The sequence below is a fragment of the Diorhabda sublineata genome, chromosome 6 (assembly GCF_026230105.1).
Source record: "Diorhabda sublineata isolate icDioSubl1.1 chromosome 6, icDioSubl1.1, whole genome shotgun sequence".
Classification (NCBI taxonomy): domain Eukaryota; kingdom Metazoa; phylum Arthropoda; class Insecta; order Coleoptera; family Chrysomelidae; genus Diorhabda; species Diorhabda sublineata.
In genome coordinates, this window is record NC_079479.1 from 2282503 (window position 1) to 2304516 (window position 22014).

At 29.7% G+C, this 22014-nt stretch overlaps 1 protein-coding gene across 1 annotated transcript in view; it reads right to left on the reverse strand.

The window, feature by feature from the left end:
* Window positions 1-1100: 1100 nt before the first annotated feature.
* The window catches only part of LOC130445346 (histone acetyltransferase KAT7), a 36143-nt gene continuing 15229 nt past the window's right edge, over window positions 1101-22014 (reverse strand). The window contains exon 8 of the mRNA XM_056780926.1: window positions 1101-1521. Coding sequence (XP_056636904.1) covers window positions 1160-1521 — 362 coding nt within the window. The 3' untranslated portion in view covers window positions 1101-1159. The remainder of the gene's footprint in view (window positions 1522-22014) is intronic.

Sequence of the window (22014 nt, forward strand, 5' to 3'; positions counted from 1 at the left end):
AAACAGATACGATAAATATTTTCAGAGATATAAATGGAAAAGTAAGATGATGTCATAAAAAGGAAATCCAAAAATAATAATCAACTTTAAAACTCTGTATTTCACGAATTAATCAAGATAAATGAATGAAATTTTTACAGTGTATAGAGCGTTCTTCTGGCTATAGATGAAATCTACACAAAAACAGATACGATAAATATTTTCAGAGATATAAACGGAAAAGTGTAATGATGTCATAAAAAGGAAATCCAAAAATAATAATCAACTTTAAAACTCTGTATTTCACGAATTAATCAAGATAAATGAATGAAATTTTTACAGTGTATAGAGCGTTCTTCTGGCTATCGATAAAATCTACACAAAAACAGATACGATAAATATTTTCAGAGATATAAACGGAAAAGTGTAATGATGTCATAAAAAGGAAATCCAAAAATAATAATCAACTTTAAAACTCTGTATTTCACGAATTAATCAAGATAAATGAATGAAATTTTTACAGTGTATTGAGCGTTCTTCTGGCTATCGATGAAATCTACACAAAAACAGATACGATAAATATTTTCAGAGATATAAACGGAAAAGTGTAATGATGTCATAAAAAGGAAATCCAAAAATAATAATCAACTTTAAAACTCTGTATTTCACGAATTAATCAAGATAAATGAATGAAATTTTTACAGTGTATTGAGCGTTCTTCTGGCTATTGATGAAATTTACGCAAAAACAGATACGATGTGTATTTTTGGAGATATAAATACAAAAGTAAGATGATGTTCTGTACGTAAATTGATGCTAAACTATAATCCACTGGGAAATGTATTTGAAATAATTTATGTATCAACCCGAACATCCATAGTTAATGATATAGACGTAAGTTACACCTGTTTCTCCTTCCACCTGTTGATGTAATAAACGAAAATTGGCAACACTTAAAACGTTGATATCAATCAAAATCCACTACAAAAAATGGTCTGAACGTCGGCAGCTGTGACTTTATTAAAATTGGCGAAGTGAAAATCCCAAATTTTTTATATATAGTACGGTCAAAAATAGTAATATATCAAAACTAAGTATTAAAGGATGAAAAATAAGAAAACTTTTCGAAAAAAAAACTCATTTATATCATTTTTTGTCCTACAATTTTTTTTATTATAAATCACACGGACGCAGGTTGAGGCGGCGTCCACCTCAAACATTCAGGATCAACTTCCTTCAACAAAGATCCTCTTTTATTCACCCTTTCCATATACTCCTCCAGAACGTCCTTTTTATTAAGGATAATATGCTTACCCTTCCAATATTTCATCATACCTAAAGCCTGTAACGTGGAAACTATATCGTACGAATGGATCGCCATTTCTTGACTAATATCCTTAACGGAAAGAGTCGTTCCGGCTCTGGAACACAAATACCCCAAAAGAACATCCTTCCAGTAGGATCTATAAGATATCAGACCCAAATCGCTGAGAGGTTTCTCAGGAGAACCTATTTTACCCTCGACCCTTGTTAAAAGATAACCTGAAACAAGAAGAAAATTATTGAAATTTCTCCTTGTATCATTAATGTCACAAAAACATTTAATTTGATTTAAAATATCTCCAATTACATTAACTTTATATAGACTATATTAGTTTTTGTGTCCTATTCGTAAAGAACACTTTTTAGATGACCCTGTATTACTATCGATCATAAAAGTGATGTTGAAAACACTAGTTCTAGTGCTAAAATATAATAAACTAAAAATTAACACAAAAAAATACCGTATGATAAATTTTGCGTTAAAAATAATAATATATACATTAATTTCGAAGCCTTCACGTCCTTTTCGTTAAGTACTTCCAATAATCGCGAAATAACCTTACGTAGAGATAAGACGAAACGCGATATAAATATATATTTAACTGTCCTTATATAACTTAAGAGGATACGGTTTGTATAGAAATTTTTCAAGGTTATAACTAAAATACCGTCGCAACTACATATTGTTTTACGTAGAAGAAAATAAGAATCGCACAGTACGAAAAGTTTGAATTACAAAATCTAATTTTTATATAAAGAAAAGAAGAAAAATCTAATAATAGCGTTCAAATACGATCCCTCTTAATGCTTAATGCGAAGGTCGTCGGTCTCTGTTTAACGAAATTGTACGTGATATCAACGCTAATAGTTCATTCATGACACATTGAACCTTGATAAGGATGATATCATACGGAACGGATATAATCAGTATTTATACATATTTCTACTAATACGGGTTGGAGGTCGTCAATAAATAAAAGATAGTTATATATTTTTTTAACTGTTTACACAATTTATAACTGCGATAAAAAAGTGTATAGAAAACGTTTTGTTTACAATTTTGACATTTGTAGTATGAATTATAAATCTAATATCCAAAGTGTAATTCAAATCAACACTCGTGCTTCAAACATTCGTTCCATACGTTGACAGCCGTGTAGCATCGGTGTTGTCAGATTTATTATGTAGAAATCGGGGAATAGTTTGTTTTATTTTGTTGTGGCTTCTATATTATTTTAAGTTAATAATTATCATTTTATTATATATAACTAATTATGATTTAATTCAATTTAAATTAATATTATTTTCTATTAATCGAATTGTGTGTATGGTTTATGATATTAATGCATCTAAATGTTCTTGATTTTAGGTTTCTTCTGTTTTAAAATTATTTTTTTTTTCGAATAATTTCGATAAGGACTTAAAGAAAAGTCGAAACGTCAAATTTTAAAACAGAAAAGACCTAAAGTCAAGAACATTTAGATGCATTAATATTTCAACAAGTCTAAGAAATAAGAAATTAAATTTATTTATGATTATAGTTGGAGACGAATTTACGACGTGGCAACAAGGGATATATTACGTAATATACGATTGAAGGAGTGATTTTTCTGCTTTTATTGAGAACTTCGTCTGTAATCTAGTCTAGACAGGAATGGAAACTGAATTAAAAACGATGTTATACTAGTAAAAAATAGCAGTAAAGATTTCAAAATACGTCTATACAGAAATTTTATAATCATAGAATCATTATATCGAACACTAACGACATCTTCCTTTCAATTGCGATAACGTTTATATACATTCTTCTTTTTTTTCGTAGAACATCCATAAATGAAAGTAGTACGTATACAGTGTGATACAGAAAAGTCTAAAAGATAACTTAAACTTAAACGTTCATAATATTATAAATGATTTTAAATCAAAATGTTTCGATTCAAAAATGTCCTCATCGTAAAAATACTCCTAATTTGAATTAAAAAATGTTTCTGATGTTATAAATTTTTTTTATTTGACAAGTTTTGTCACACAAACGCCATTTAAAACGTAAAATAAATAATTATCTATGAATGTTTTAACACCTGCATCGCGATATCTGTCTAACGCTCGTTATCTCTGGGCGTGTCGTCTATGGTGACGTCATATATTCATTGACGACGGCGGTGGCGACGCCCCGACCGCCGCCTCGACTCTAGTACGACGCCAGACGTCGGCTATCGACCCGTCGAGGTCAACAATCACTCCTCTTGCTCTTCTTTCTCCTCCAGTTTGCAGCAGAGCGCGTGCATTCTTCGTGTCGTCGCCGCCGCCGCCGCCAAGTCGACGGTTTTATCCTTAATGGCACGCGAATATTTTAGATTTAAGAAAAAATTGCGTAAATTGACCATAAGAACACGTTTTTCATTCTAAATACCGATTTACGGGGCGATAGTCGATTAATATTATACCGGGCGTATCGCTTTTTAGTTGGTTTGTCACGTGCAATCCACTCGGCTGACACTCTGATGTTAATGGTGACGTGTTCCATCTATTGTCATATTTTTACGTAAAAAATTGTTATGTCGCGACTGAGCAGCTCCAAATACCGCTCAGATTCAACCATTGTGAAGCTGAACCAACTTAACTTTAGTTTTTAATGTTATTCGCGTCGTTCAAACTTAGTAAATAGCTTCTCAATAGTTGATTTTTCTCGGACAAAGTTCCCTTAATGTTTATCGACATGATTTTTCCAAAATAACAAAGGTCGCTTCACTCAAAACGCCATAACTCACAAACCAACAGTATGACAACTGTCAAACGTATACGCACATCTTTCGAAAGGTCCCCTTAATGTTTATCGACATAATTTTTCCAAAATAACGAACGTCGCTTCACTCAAAACGCCATAACTCACAAACCAACAGTATGACATCTGTCAAACGTATACGCACATCTTTCGAAAGGTCCCCTTAATGTTTATCGACATAATTTTTCCAAAATAACAAACGTCGCTTCACTCAAAACGCCATAACTCACAAACCAACAGTATGACATCTGTCAAACGTATACGCACATCTTTCGAAAGGTCCCCTTAATGTTTATCGACATAATTTTTCCAAAATAACGAACGTCGCTTCACTCAAAAGCCATAACTCACAAACCAACAGTATGACATCTGTCAAACGTATACGCACATCTTTCGAAAGGTCCCCTTAATGTTTATAGACATAATTTTTCCAAAATAACGAACGTCGCTTCACTCAAAACGCCATAACTCACAAACCAACAGTATGACATCTGTCAAACGTATACGCACATCTTTCGAAAGGTCCCCTTAATGTTTATCGACATAATTTTTCCAAAATAACAAACGTCGCTTCACTCAAACCGGCATAACTCACAAACCAACAGTATGACATCTGTCAAACGTATACGCACATCTTTCGAAAGGTCCCCTTAATGTTTATAGACATAATTTTTCCAAAATAACAAACGTCGCTTCACTCAAAACGCCATAACTCACAAACCAACAGTATGACAGCTGTCAAACGTATACGCACATCTTTCGAAAGGTCCCCTTAATGTTTATAGACATAATTTTTCCAAAATAACAAACGTCGCTTCACTCAAAACGCCATAACTCACAAACCAACAGTATGACATCTGTCAAACGTATACGCACATCTTTCGAAAGGTCCCCTTAATGTTTATCGACATAATTTTTCCAAAATAACAAACGTCGCTTCACTCAAAACGCCATAACTCACAAACCAACAGTATGACATCTGTCAAACGTATACGCACATCTTTCGAAAGGTCCCCTTAATGTTTATCGACATAATTTTTCCAAAATAACGAACGTCGCTTCACTCAAAACGCCATAACTCACAAACCAACAGTATGACATCTGTCAAACGTATACGCACATCTTTCGAAAGGTCCCCTTAATGTTTATAGACATAATTTTTCCAAAATAACAAACGTCGCTTCACTCAAACCGCCATAACTCACAAACCAACAGTATGACATCTGTCAAACGTATACGCACATCTTTCGAAAGGTCCCCTTAATGTTTATAGACATAATTTTTCCAAAATAACAAACGTCGCTTCACTCAAAACGCCATAACTCACAAACCAACAGTATGACATCTGTCAAACGTATACGCACATCTTTCGAAAGGTCCCCTTAATGTTTATAGACATAATTTTTCCAAAATAACGAACGTCGCTTCACTCAAAACGCCATAACTCACAAACCAACAGTATGACATCTGTCAAACGTATACGCACATCTTTCGAAAGGTCCCCTTAATGTTTATCGACATAATTTTTCCAAAATAACAAACGTCGCTTCACTCAAAACGCCATAACTCACAAACCAACAGTATGACAGCTGTCAAACGTATACGCACATCTTTCGAAAGGTCCCCTTAATGTTTATAGACATAATTTTTCCAAAATAACGAACGTCGCTTCACTCAAAACGCCATAACTCACAAACCAACAGTATGACAGCTGTCAAACGTATACGCACATCTTTCGAAGGTCCCCTTAATGTTTATAGACATAATTTTTCCAAAATAACGAACGTCGCTTCACTCAAAACGCCATAACTTACAAACCAACAGTATGACATCTGTCAAACGTATACGCACATCTTTCGAAAGGTCCCCTTAATGTTTATCGACATAATTTTTCCAAAATAACAAACGTCGCTTCACTCAAAACGCCATAACTCACAAACCAACAGTATGACAGCTGTCAAACGTATACGCACATCTTTCAAAAGGTCCCCTTAATGTTTATCGACATAATTTTTCCAAAATAACAAACGTCGCTTCACTCAAACCGCCATAACTCACAAACCAACAGTATGACAGCTGTCAAATGTATACAAACCCCTTAAATTTTTGACAGCTGTCAAATGTATCTTTTGAAGGTTAGGACTAAAGTTCGCCGATCCCAACGTAGCCACTTTTGTCGCCACTCACCAGATACACTTTGTGGACACTATGAAATTTAATAAAACGATTTCGGTAGTTTACATGGAACCATACGGTTTAATAAAACGTCACAATTAAATCAACAAACATTGGGATTATATATAAAAAGTTATAATCGAAATTAATTTTCGTAATTCACGCGCTTTTCGGTCTTTTTCCCGACACGTTGGCTCCGGGTACGTTATCGTCATCGTCTTCGGTATTCTTAACCTCGGCTTCTTCTTGCCACTTATAATTACCGGATAAAGAATTATAAACAATTTGGAATTTACCGGGCATCTTAACTTCATCTTCGTTTTTAACGTAACCGCAATAATTCACGTTCAAAATTTTATGCGAAGTATATTTCTCATTACAGCCCCGTTTCGAACACTCGCAAATTTCGTCGCGCTTCGATTCCGCATCATCCTTCCGATCGAAACAATCCAAACAAAAACAGGCTTTGTCCAATTGCGTCACGCAATTACCCATTTCGTGCATCTCGACGAACGTACCGTACCGCCCGGACGAATCGGCGCGAACAAACTTCGGATCCCGATGAAATTTATCGTTCGTGTTAACCGCGGTATTAATTCTATCTGCAGTTCTACAACAACAAATGCGAGATCGAGACGCGGTTTTTTCTACGACTCGCTGGTTTATATCGTCTTCGGTTAAACAAGTACACGACGAAGAAGTCGATCTGAAAGTTTTTTGTTTGTTAAATAGATGCGAGCCGGCGCAATCGCAGCAAGTCGACGATACAGAAGTCGCCGCCACTTTTCTGTCGTTTATATTTTCTACGGACGTCGAGGCGGCTTTCGTGATACCAGATTTCGAAGCTACGAAATATCTACAATCATTTCTACCGTATTCTATGGCTTTGCGTATCGGTTCGTTGTATTGGGAAAATTTATCGCGTTTTTCTCGATCTGTTAATTGCGGTAATCGGGAAAATTTATCGCGCGATCGTTTAGTGATAGTTCCGGCGTCTAAAAATTGACGTTTCGTTCGGAATAATTCGTCGCTGTTGCAGGTTTGGACGTATTCTTCTTTGTTATTTCGCGAAAGGTTATTTTCGTAATAGACCATGTAAGTTTGTTTGGGATACACTTGTCGAGCGTTAGTTTGGGCCGATTTATCGATTTCTTCGTCGAATTCTTTGCTATTTTTATCGATTACGTCGCCTCGATTATCGATTGTCGGATATAGATTAGGGAAAATGCAGTTATCGCCTTGGAAGCGATACATCTGGGGAAAATTCGAATTCAATACGCTGAAATTACTCAATAATCTCGTTTTCGGATATACCGAATTATCGGTTTGGATTTGTTCGTCTTTGTACGTATCGTTAATTTCGAAATCTTCGAATGAAGGATAATAATCGTTCGAACGATTAATCGATATACCGGTTTGCGTGAAACGTTCCTCTTTACTTGTATTCTTTCCCTGATTATTATCTTGGAGATATCTCGATCCGATCGGATCTACTTGCAGAATAATCACTCGCATATTCGTTTCCGTTTCCGTACACTGTCTTATTGGTAATAAATACAACATGTGGTTGTTGTAGGGTGTTGGGGGTAGTCGAAATGCTTCGCACTTCGACTCCTCCGATGATGGAATCAAGGTTTCGCATAGATACTTCGAAACGTCGGTTTTGACTTTAAAATCTTGCTCCAATTTGGTTGGCGTCATTTCTTCTTCGAATATATTTTCTTCCGGCGATTTAGACGTTTTGTTTTGTCTGTGTTTATCTTCCGTTTTTATTTTATTGTCTTTGTAGGGTTTTTCGCGCGGCGAATGTTTCGGTTTCGGTTGTGGAGTTATTTTCGTTATCCTGAGATCGACGTCTTGGGAATATTTGGACGTTTTGTCGTCCTGGTTCGTCCTTGGAGCGTCTGCGTACTTTTTGTGATCGTACAATTTCGGCGTTCGTCTATTTCTGTTGGGATTTTCGTTGTTTTGTAATTCTGTTTTATCTTCGTTGCGCATTCTGGTGATTTCTATTTCGGTTATTGTGTTTGAACGTATTCCGCTTCCTCTAACCGATTCTTTCGATATTTTTTTACGTAACGGATATAAAACGTTACATAAACACCTGCGATTAGCTTTCCAAGGATCACTTGTACCGAAAGAATCAGATTCGGATTGTTGTACTTCGGGAATTGGATCGAGGTTTGGTCGGAATGTTTGTTTTTGTTTAACGTTCGCTTTATCTTTCGATTTTAGTTTATTTTTGACGGTTTCTCGATCTTTTCCGTTCTGGTTAATTGTTTTTTTAGTTTTGGAGAAAGCGCTTTTGTTTGTCGGATAACAAGAAAATTTTTTACAATACGATAGTCGTCTGAAACGGTATTGCATCCAGTACCTGGAAAAATGGTATTTCTTTTTCGTATAACCTCAAAAAACTTAAATATTAGAAGACGTCGGAAGATGGAAATTATCGAAACGAAACGTCTCCATATAATCAAGAACTTAATGAATGGTTTAGTCGTACGAAATAGATGCATGGTAATTAAAAATCATTCGTACTGTACCAAATTTTGTTTTATTTGAATCCTTATTATGTTCATCAAAAAACCAAGTCCAAATACGTATTCAGCGTAATAAAAAACCTCCAAATACCGAATTTCGTGGAAATCGGAGTTTATTTTACTACTTCCGGTCGCCATTTTGAAGTCACCATTTTGTAAGGAAAAAAACCAGCCCCAAATACGTAATCAACATCAGGAAAAACCTCCAAATACCGAATTTTGTGACAATCGAAGTTCATTTAATTATTTCCGGTTGCCATTTTGAAGTCGCCATAATGTTTAGATAAAAACCGACCCCAAATACGTATTCAGCGTAGGAAGAAAACTCCAAATACCGAATCTCGTGGAAATCGGAGTTTATTTTACTACTTCCGGTCGCCATTTTGAAGTCACCATTTTGTAAGGAAAAAAACCAGCCCCAAATACGTAATCAACATCAGGAAAAACCTCCAAATACCGAATTTTGTGACAATCGAAGTTCATTTAATTATTTCCGGTTGCCATTTTGAAGTCGCCATAATGTTTAGATAAAAACCGACCCCAAATACGTATTCAGCGTAGGAAGAAAACTCCAGATACCGAATTTCGTGGAAATCGGAGTTTATTTTACTACTTCCGGTCGCCATTTTGAAGTCACCATTTTGTAAGGAAAAAAACCAGCCCCAAATACGTAATCAACATCAGGAAAAACCTCCAAATACCGAATTTTGTGACAATCGAAGTTCATTTAATTATTTCCGGTTGCCATTTTGAAGTCGCCATAATGTTTAGATAAAAACCGACCCCAAATACGTATTCAGCGTAGGAAGAAAACTCCAGATACCGAATTTCGTGAAAATCGGAGTTTGTTTCACTACGACCGGTCGCCATTTTGAAATAACCATTTTGTAAGGAAAAAACCAGACCCAAATACGTAATCAGCATCAGTAAAAACCCCCAAATACCGAATTTGATGACAATCGAAGTTCATTTAATTATTTCCGGTCGTCATTTTGAAGTCGCCATAATGTTTAGATAAAAACCAACCCCAAATACGTATTTGGCGTAGAAAAAAACCTCCAGATACCGAATTTCGTAAAAATCCGAGTTTATTTCACTACTTCCAGTCGCCATTTTGAAGTCACCATTTTGATTAGGAAAAAAAGCTAATCCCTAATACGTAATGAGCATCAAGAAAACCCCCAAATACCGAATTTCGTGACAATCGATGTTCATTTAATTATATCCGGTCGCCATTTTGAAGTCGCCATAATATTTAGATAAAAACCGACCCCAAATACGTATTCAGCGTAGGAAGAAAACTCCAGATACCGAATTTCGTGAAAATCGGAGTTTGTTTCACTACGACCGGTCGCCATTTTGAAATAACCATTTTGTAAGGAAAAAACCAGACCCAAATACGTAATCAGCATCAGTAAAAACCCCCAAATACCGAATTTCGTGACAATCGATGTTCATTTAATTATATCCGGTCGCCATTTTGAAGTCGCCATAATATTTAGATAAAAACCAACCTCAGATACGTATTCGGCGTAGTAAAAAAACTCCAGATACCGAATTTCGTGAAAATCCGAGTTTATTTCACTACTTCCGGTCGCCATTTTGAAGTGACCATTTTGATTAGGAAAAAAAAGTTAGCCCCTACTACGTAAGCAGCGTCGAGAAAAACACCCAGATATCAAATTTCGTGGTAATCGGAATTGATTTCACCACTTCCGGTCGCCATTTTGAAGTCACCATTTTGTTTAGGATAAAAAGCTAACCCCAGATACGTAATAAGCAACTGGAAAAATCCCAGATACCAAATTTTGTGACAATCGAAGTTCACTTCTCAACTTCCGGTCGCCATTTTGTTAAGAAAAAACTAACCCCAAATAATAACAAGAAACTTTCAGAAAAGCAAGAACAACATCGAACGTCAATGGTAGAAGACGTCCAGCCACTTCACGTTGAGTTTACTTGCCCTCAAAACGACCACTCCATCCGCTTGATTTATCGCCTTGCGATTTCTTCGTCTTTCCGAAAATGCATTTTGAATCGATTGAAGATATCCAAGCGATTCTGACAACGGTGGTGACCGCGTATTAGTGCCGAAAGGAAAGGTATGAGAATAGAGAAGAGAGTCAATTCATTAATAATAATTATACCTTTTCCAAACTTTCCATCCCCACGGTTTACATACGTACGATATTGAATAAGGGTTACATATCCACATTACTACAACGCCTCGAGGACAAAAAGGTTTTTTTTCCGATAAAAACCGTCTGCATATTTTCACATAAAAATCTTATCACTATTAACGGTGTTTTTCTTGAATTGTAGCGTTAGAAATACTGAAATTTGACTTTTTTTTTTAAATATAAACCACTTGTCAATAAATCATCTTCTTTTTTATAGCCTCGAACATTGTCTTTGTCAAACGATTTCGTTGGAAATGTCAAATGGGACGTTTTTGCATAACCAAACTTTTTAAAATGCTTTAGCAATAAGAAACTCCACAAAATAATTGTTTTTATAGGCCTGATCTCTAATCAGAATCAGAAAAAACCTCTAGATACTAAATTTCGTGGTAATCGGAACTCATTTTACTACTTCCGGTCGCCATTTTGTTAAGAAAAAAAAACTAACCCCGTATACGTAATCGGCATCGGGAAAAACCTTAAAATACCGAATTTCATGGCAATCGGAGTTCATTTAACTATTTCCGGTCGCCATTTTGAGCTCGCCTTTTTTTTAGCAAAAAAACCAACCCCAATTAGCATCGGGACTTACCCCCAAATACCAAATCTGTTGGAAATCGCAGTTTATTTCACTAATTTTGAAGTCACCATTTTGTTTTGATAAAAACTAATCCCAAATACGCAATCAGCGACCGGAAAAACACCCAAATACCAAATCTCTTCGAAATCGCAGTTTATTTCACTAATTTCGGTCGCCATTTTGTAAGAAAAAAAACAACCCCAAATACGTAATAAGCAAATAAAAATACTCCCGTGGCAATCGGAGTTAATTAGACGACTTCCGGTCACCATTTTGAATTCGCCATTTTTGTTAGGAGCAAAACCGACCCCAAAGAAGTAATAAGAGTCAAGAAAGACCCCCAGTTACGAAATTTTTGAATAAGCAACCGGAAACACCAAGTTTCGTGGCAATCGGAGTTAATTAGACGACTTCCGGTCACCATTTTGAATTCGCCATTTTTGTTAGGAGCAAAACCGACCCCAAAGAAGTAATAAGAGTCAAGAAAGACCCCCAGTTACGAAATTTTTGAATAAGCAACCGGAAACACCAAGTTTCGTGGCAATCGGAGTTAATTAGACGACTTCCGGTCACCATTTTGAATTCGCCATTTTTGTTAGGAGCAAAACCGACCCCAAAGAAGTAATAAGAGTCAAGAAAGACCCCCAGTTACGAAATTTTTGAATAAGCAACCGGAAACACCAAGTTTCGTGGCAATCGGAGTTAATTAGACGACTTCCGGTCACCATTTTGAATTCGCCATTTTTGTTAGGAGCAAAACCGACCCCAAAGAAGTAATAAGAGTCAAGAAAGACCCCCAGTTACGAAATTTTTGAATAAGCAACCGGAAACACCAAGTTTCGTGGCAATCGGAGTTAATTAGACGACTTCCGGTCACCATTTTGAATTCGCCATTTTTGTTAGGAGCAAAACCGACCCCAAAGAAGTAATAAGAGTCAAGAAAGACCCCCAGTTACGAAATTTTTGAATAAGCAACCGGAAACACCAAGTTTCGTGGCAATCGGAGTTAATTAGACGACTTCCGGTCACCATTTTGAATTCGCCATTTTTGTTAGGAGCAAAACCGACCCCAAAAAAGTAATAAGAGTCAAGAAAGACCCTCAGTCACGAAATTTTTGAATAAGCAACCGGACACACCAAATGGCAATCGGAGTTTTTGTTTTATAAGGAGCACTTCCCCCAGGATCAAAAAATGATGGAAAAAAAGTATCTCAGGATCGTCGAACGATGATAGATTACTGCTCGTCTTAAAAAAGAGATCTTAGTTCAAAAATGATAAAACAAAAGCTTTTAAAAAGTTGTTTCATTCGAAATTACGAATTCTAATATATAAAACTAAAAATATTACAACAACCCCAACAAAACCATTGTTGTCTATTGTCATGGAAAAATGTTCACGCAGATATCGTCAGCCTTCCCTGCGTTTTAAATCAGTTCCATGACCCGGCTAGACTGAAAATGGAATGGGGTGTGAGCCAATCCCAATCCCTTTTCGCGACTATGTATTTTGGAGTCTGTCTGTCCTGCCCATCCCCATCCGTTCTAACTGTTGGGGGGGAGCTTTTTCCACAGCTTCCCAAACGTTTAGAGATGGGATACAATCGGGTATTTCTACTATACAGATCAGTAACTCGCTGTTTCGAATTGATATTTAATTTTCAAACTTTTCCTTTAATATTATTTTAAAATATTTGTTAATAACAATTAAAATCGTTGTTAATAACGTTTAAAACGATTATTTTGTTAATACATTTAAAAAAAAATTATTTTGTTATAGTCCATTCATCTAAAATAATTAAAACAGAAAACTTGTATAATTTCGCGTGCTAAATGAATGGACTATAACAATTCAAACTGGAAAAACGTTTTTTATAAATGATATAAATTCTGATAAAGGATTTTTTGAAAAAAAATTTCAATTCGGTGAATAAAAAAAAATGTACGATATTTAATTTTCAAACCTTTCCTTTAATATTATTTTAAAATATTTGTTAATAACGATTAAAATCATTGTTAATAACGTTTAAAACGATTATTTTGTTAATATATTTGAAAAAAATTATTTTGTTATAGTCCATTCATCTAAAATAATTAAAAGAGAAAACTTGTATAACTTCGCGTGCTAAATGAATGGACTATAACAATTCAAACTGGAAAAACGTTTTTTTATAAATGATATAAATTCTGATAAAGGATTTTTTGAAAAAAAATTTCAATTCGGTGAATAAAAAAAAATGTACGATATTTAATTTTCAAACCTTTCCTTTAATATTATTTTAAAATATTTGTTAATAACGATTAAAATCATTGTTAATAACGTTTAAAACGATTATTTTGTTAATATATTTGAAAAAAATTATTTTGTTATAGTCCATTCATCTAAAATAATTAAAAGAGAAAACTTGTATAACTTCGCGTGCTAAATGAATGGACTATAACAATTCAAACTGGAAAAACGTTTTTCTATAAATGATATAAATTCTGATAAAGGATTTTTTGAAAAAAAATTTCAATTCGGTGAATAAAAAAAAATGTACGATATTTAATTTTCAAACCTTTCCTTTAATATTATTTTAAAATATTTGTTAATAACGATTAAAATCATTGTTAATAACGTTTAAAACGATTATTTTGTTAATATATTTGAAAAAAATTATTTTGTTATAGTCCATTCATCTAAAATAATTAAAAGAGAAAACTTGTATAACTTCGCGTGCTAAATGAATGGACTATAACAATTCAAACTGGAAAAACGTTTTTTTATAAATGATATAAATTCTGATAAAGGATTTTTTGAAAAAAAATTTCAATTCGGTGAATAAAAAAAAATGTACGATATTTAATTTTCAAACCTTTCCTTTAATATTATTTTAAAATATTTGTTAATAACGATTAAAATCATTGTTAATAACGTTTAAAACGATTATTTTGTTAATATATTTGAAAAAAATTATTTTGTTATAGTCCATTCATCTAAAATAATTAAAAGAGAAAACTTGTATAACTTCGCGTGCTAAATGAATGGACTATAACAATTCAAACTGGAAAAACGTTTTTTTATAAATGATATAAATTCTGATAAAGGATTTTTTGAAAAAAAATTTCAATTCGGTGAATAAAAAAAAATGTACGATATTTAATTTTCAAACTTTTCCTTTAATATGATTTTAAAATATTTGTTAATAACAATTAAAATCGTTGTTAATAACGTTTAAAACGATTATTTTGTTAATATATTTAAAAAAAAATTATTTTGTTATAGTCCATTCATCTAAAATAATTAAAAGAGAAAACTTGTATAACTTCGCGTGCTAAATGAATGGACTATAACAATTCAAACTGGAAAAACGTTTTTTTATAAATGATATAAATTCTGATAAAGGATTTTTTGAAAAAAAATTTCAATTCGGTGAATAAAAAAAAATGTACGATATTTAATTTTCAAACCTTTCCTTTAATATTATTTTAAAATATTTGTTAATAACAATTAAAATCGTTGTTAATAACGTTTAAAACGGTTATTTTGTTAATATATTTGAAAAAAATTATTTTGTTATAGTCCATTCATTTAAAATAATTAAAAGAGAAAACTTGTATAACTTCGCGTGCTAAATGAATGGACTATAACAATTCAAACTGGAAAAACGTTTTTTTATAAATGATATAAATTCTGATAAAGGATTTTTTGAAAAAAAATTTCAATTCGGTGAATAAAAAAAAATGTACGATATTTAATTTTCAAACTTTTCCTTTAATATGATTTTAAAATATTTGTTAATAACAATTAAAATCGTTGTTAATAACGTTTAAAACGGTTATTTTGTTAATATATTTGAAAAAAATTATTTTGTTATAGTCCATTCATTTAAAATAATTAAAAGAGAAAACTTGTATAACTTCGCGTGCTAAATGAATGGACTATAACAATTCAAACTGGAAAAACGTTTTTTTATAAATGATATAAATTCTGATAAAGGATATTTTGAAAAAAAATTTCAATTCGGTGAATAAAAAAAAATGTACGATATTTAATTTTCAAACTTTTCCTTTAATATGATTTTAAAATATTTGTTAATAACAATTAAAATCGTTGTTAATAACGTTTAAAACGATTATTTTGTTAATATATTTAAAAAAAAATTATTTTGTTATAGTCCATTCATCTAAAATAATTAAAAGAGAAAACTTGTATAACTTCGCGTGCTAAATGAATGGACTATAACAATTCAAACTGGAAAAACGTTTTTTTATAAATGATATAAATTCTGATAAAGGATTTTTTGAAAAAAAAATTTCAATTCGGTCAATAAAAAAAAATGTACGATATTTAATTTTCAAACTTTTCCTTTAATATTATTTTAAAATATTTGTTAATAACAATTAAAATCGTTGTTAATAACGTTTAAAACGGTTATTTTGTTAATATATTTGAAAAAAATTATTTTGTTATAGTCCATTCATCTAAAATAATTAAAAGAGAAAACTTGTATAACTTCGCGTGCTAAATGAATGGACTATAACAATTCAAACTGGAAAAACGTTTTTTTATAAATGATATAAATTCTGATAAAGGATTTTTTGAAAAAAAAATTTCAATTCGGTCAATAAAAAAAAATGTACGATATTTAATTTTCAAACTTTTCCTTTAATATTATTTTAAAATATTTGTTAATAACAATTAAAATCGTTGTTAATAACGTTTAAAACGGTTATTTTGTTAATATATTTGAAAAAAATTATTTTGTTATAGTCCATTCATCTAAAATAATTAAAAGAGAAAACTTGTATAACTTCGCGTGCTAAATGAATGGACTATAACAATTCAAACTGGAAAAACGTTTTTTTATAAATGATATAAATTCTGATAAAGGATATTTTGAAAAAAAATTTCAATTCGGTGAATAAAAAAAAATGTACGATATTTAATTTTCAAACTTTTCCTTTAATATGATTTTAAAATATTTGTTAATAACAATTAAAATCGTTGTTAATAACGTTTAAAACGATTATTTTGTTAATATATTTAAAAAAAAATTATTTTGTTATAGTCCATTCATCTAAAATAATTAAAAGAGAAAACTTGTATAACTTCGCGTGCTAAATGAATGGACTATAACAATTCAAACTGGAAAAACGTTTTTTTATAAATGATATAAATTCTGATAAAGGATTTTTTGAAAAAAAAATTTCAATTCGGTCAATAAAAAAAAATGTACGATATTTAATTTTCAAACTTTTCCTTTAATATTATTTTAAAATATTTGTTAATAACAATTAAAATCGTTGTTAATAACGTTTAAAACGGTTATTTTGTTAATATATTTGAAAAAAATTATTTTGTTATAGTCCATTCATCTAAAATAATTAAAAGAGAAAACTTGTATAACTTCGCGTGCTAAATGAATGGACTATAACAATTCAAACTGGAAAAACGTTTTTTTATAAATGATATAAATTCTGATAAAGGATTTTTTGAAAAAAAATTTCAATTCGGTGAATAAAAAAAAATGTACGATATTTAATTTTCAAACTTTTCCTTTAATATGATTTTAAAATATTTGTTAATAACAATTAAAATCGTTGTTAATAACGTTTAAAACGATTATTTTGTTAATATATTTAAAAAAAAATTATTTTGTTATAGTCCATTCATCTAAAATAATTAAAAGAGAAAACTTGTATAACTTCGCGTGCTAAATGAATGGACTATAACAATTCAAACTGGAAAAACGTTTTTTTATAAATGATATAAATTCTGATAAAGGATTTTTTGAAAAAAAAATTTCAATTCGGTCAATAAAAAAAAATGTACGATATTTAATTTTCAAACTTTTCCTTTAATATTATTTTAAAATATTTGTTAATAACAATTAAAATCGTTGTTAATAACGTTTAAAACGGTTATTTTGTTAATATATTTGAAAAAAATTATTTTGTTATAGTCCATTCATCTAAAATAATTAAAAGAGAAAACTTGTATAACTTCGCGTGCTAAATGAATGGACTATAACAATTCAAACTGGAAAAACGTTTTTTTATAAATGATATAAATTCTGATAAAGGATATTTTGAAAAAAAATTTCAATTCGGTGAATAAAAAAAAATGTACGATATTTAATTTTCAAACTTTTCCTTTAATATGATTTTAAAATATTTGTTAATAACAATTAAAATCGTTGTTAATAACGTTTAAAACGATTATTTTGTTAATATATTTAAAAAAAAATTATTTTGTTATAGTCCATTCATCTAAAATAATTAAAAGAGAAAACTTGTATAACTTCGCGTGCTAAATGAATGGACTATAACAATTCAAACTGGAAAAACGTTTTTTTATAAATGATATAAATTCTGATAAAGGATTTTTTGAAAAAAAAATTTCAATTCGGTCAATAAAAAAAAATGTACGATATTTAATTTTCAAACTTTTCCTTTAATATTATTTTAAAATATTTGTTAATAACAATTAAAATCGTTGTTAATAACGTTTAAAACGGTTATTTTGTTAATATATTTGAAAAAAATTATTTTGTTATAGTCCATTCATCTAAAATAATTAAAAGAGAAAACTTGTATAACTTCGCGTGCTAAATGAATGGACTATAACAATTCAAACTGGAAAAACGTTTTTTTATAAATGATATAAATTCTGATAAAGGATTTTTTGAAAAAAAATTTCAATTCGGTGAATAAAAAAAAATGTACGATATTTAATTTTCAAACTTTTCCTTTAATATGATTTTAAAATATTTGTTAATAACAATTAAAATCGTTGTTAATAACGTTTAAAACGATTATTTTGTTAATATATTTAAAAAAAAATTATTTTGTTATAGTCCATTCATCTAAAATAATTAAAAGAGAAAACTTGTATAACTTCGCGTGCTAAATGAATGGACTATAACAATTCAAACTGGAAAAACGTTTTTTTATAAATGATATAAATTCTGATAAAGGATTTTTTGAAAAAAAAATTTCAATTCGGTCAATAAAAAAAAATGTACGATATTTAATTTTCAAACTTTTCCTTTAATATTATTTTAAAATATTTGTTAATAACAATTAAAATCGTTGTTAATAACGTTTAAAACGGTTATTTTGTTAATATATTTGAAAAAAATTATTTTGTTATAGTCCATTCATCTAAAATAATTAAAAGAGAAAACTTGTATAACTTCGCGTGCTAAATGAATGGACTATAACAATTCAAACTGGAAAAACGTTTTTTTATAAATGATATAAATTCTGATAAAGGATTTTTTGAAAAAAAAATTTCAATTCGGTCAATAAAAAAAAATGTACGATATTTAATTTTCAAACTTTTCCTTTAATATGATTTTAAAATATTTGTTAATAACAATTAAAATCGTTGTTAATAACGTTTAAAACGGTTATTTTGTTAATATATTTGAAAAAAATTATTTTGTTATAGTCCATTCATCTAAAATAATTAAAAGAGAAAACTTGTATAACTTCGCGTGCTAAATGAATGGACTATAACAATTCAAACTGGAAAAACGTTTTTTTATAAATGATATAAATTCTGATAAAGGATATTTTGAAAAAAAATTTCAATTCGGTGAATAAAAAAAAATGTACGATATTTAATTTTCAAACTTTTCCTTTAATATGATTTTAAAATATTTGTTAATAACAATTAAAATCGTTGTTAATAACGTTTAAAACGATTATTTTGTTAATATATTTAAAAAAAAATTATTTTGTTATAGTCCATTCATCTAAAATAATTAAAAGAGAAAACTTGTATAACTTCGCGTGCTAAATGAATGGACTATAACAATTCAAACTGGAAAAACGTTTTTTTATAAATGATATAAATTCTGATAAAGGATTTTTTGAAAAAAAATTTCAATTCGGTGAATAAAAAAAAATGTACGATATTTAATTTTCAAACCTTTCCTTTATTATTTTAAAATATTTGTTAATAACGATTAAAATCATTGTTAATAACGTTTAAAACGATTATTTTGTTAATATATTTGAAAAAAATTATTTTGTTATAGTCCATTCATCTAAAATAATTAAAAGAGAAAACTTGTATAACTTCGCGTGCTAAATGAATGGACTATAACAATTCAAACTGGAAAAACGTTTTTTTATAAATGATATAAATTCTGATAAAGGATTTTTTGAAAAAAAATTTCAATTCGGTGAATAAAAAAAAATGTACGATATTTAATTTTCAAACTTTTCCTTTAATATGATTTTAAAATATTTGTTAATAACAATTAAAATCGTTGTTAATAACGTTTAAAACGATTATTTTGTTAATATATTTAAAAAAAAATTATTTTGTTATAGTCCATTCATCTAAAATAATTAAAAGAGAAAACTTGTATAACTTCGCGTGCTAAATGAATGGACTATAACAATTCAAACTGGAAAAACGTTTTTTTATAAATGATATAAATTCTGATAAAGGATTTTTTGAAAAAAAATTTCAATTCGGTGAATAAAAAAAAATGTACGATATTTAATTTTCAAACCTTTCCTTTAATATTATTTTAAAATATTTGTTAATAACGATTAAAATCATTGTTAATAACGTTTAAAACGATTATTTTGTTAATATATTTGAAAAAAATTATTTTGTTATAGTCCATTCATCTAAAATAATTAAAAGAGAAAACTTGTATAACTTCGCGTGCTAAATGAATGGACTATAACAATTCAAACTGGAAAAACGTTTTTTTATAAATGATATAAATTCTGATAAAGGATTTTTTGAAAAAAAATTTCAATTCGGTGAATAAAAAAAAATGTACGATATTTAATTTTCAAACTTTTCCTTTAATATGATTTTAAAATATTTGTTAATAACAATTAAAATCGTTGTTAATAACGTTTAAAACGGTTATTTTGTTAATATATTTGAAAAAAATTATTTTGTTATAGTCCATTCATTTAAAATAATTAAAAGAGAAAACTTGTATAACTTCGCGTGCTAAATGAATGGACTATAACAATTCAAACTGGAAAAACGTTTTTTTATAAATGATATAAATTCTGATAAAGGATATTTTGAAAAAAAATTTCAATTCGGTGAATAAAAAAAAATGTACGATATTTAATTTTCAAACTTTTCCTTTAATATGATTTTAAAATATTTGTTAATAACAATTAAAATCGTTGTTAATAACGTTTAAAACGATTATTTTGTTAATATATTTAAAAAAAAATTATTTTGTTATAGTCCATTCATCTAAAATAATTAAAAGAGAAAACTTGTATAACTTCGCGTGCTAAATGAATGGACTATAACAATTCAAACTGGAAAAATGTTTTTTTATAAATGATATAAATTCTGATAAAGGATTTTTTGAAAAAAAATTTCAATTCGGTGAATAAAAAAAAATTTACGATATTTAATTTTCAAACTTTTCCTTTAATATGATTTTAAAATATTTGTTAATAACGATTAAAATCGTTGTTAATAACGTTTAAAACGATTATTTTGTTAATATATTTAAAAAAAAATTATTTTGTTATAGTCCATTCATCTAAAATAATTAAAAGAGAAAACTTGTATAATTTCGCGTGCTAAATGAATGGACTATAACAATTCAAACTGGAAAAACGTTTTTTTATAAATGATATAAATTCTGATAAAGGATTTTTTGAAAAAAAATTTCAATTCGGTGAATAAAAAAAAATTTACGATATTTAATTTTCAAACTTTTCCTTTAATATGATTTTAAAATATTTGTTAATAACGATTAAAATCGTTGTTAATAACGTTTAAAACGATTATTTTGTTAATATATTTAAAAAAAAATTATTTTGTTATAGTCCATTCATCTAAAATAATTAAAAGAGAAAACTTGTATAATTTCGCGTGCTAAATGAATGGACTATAACAATTCAAATTGGAAAAACATTTTTTATAAATGATATAAATTCTGATGAAGGATTTTTTGAAAAAAAAAATTTAATTCGGTAAATAAAAAAAAATGTACGACCACCCCTTTAACGAAAACTCGTACGAGTATCAATTTTATACGAAAACTTTGGTGATTTTTCAGATTTATGGGGGTAAATAAAAGAGGGTGGACGTCTAGTCGATGCCCGTTACGGCTCTTTAGCAACCCCTCGTTTATTAGGGTAGGTCGGTAGATGTTAAATAAAGATAGAAACAATTCAACCCGTCTAACAACCCAGACGGGTTTAATCAGAGACGTATTGGGAAATTATTTCGTTTTATAATCCATTCCTACTATACAGGGTGTCCCGCGACGAGTTAGAACTATCTGTATATGGGAAAATACTTGTAGTAGAATCATGAAAATTTCTAAGTTTGGGTTTTCGGATACGATCTTTTTAATTAAAATATTTTCAAAGATGGTCGACTTCCGGTGGAACCGGACCGAACCGGAACTTTGTTATTTTAAATGGAACACCCTATATATTAATACATTTTTGAAATCTACGTAA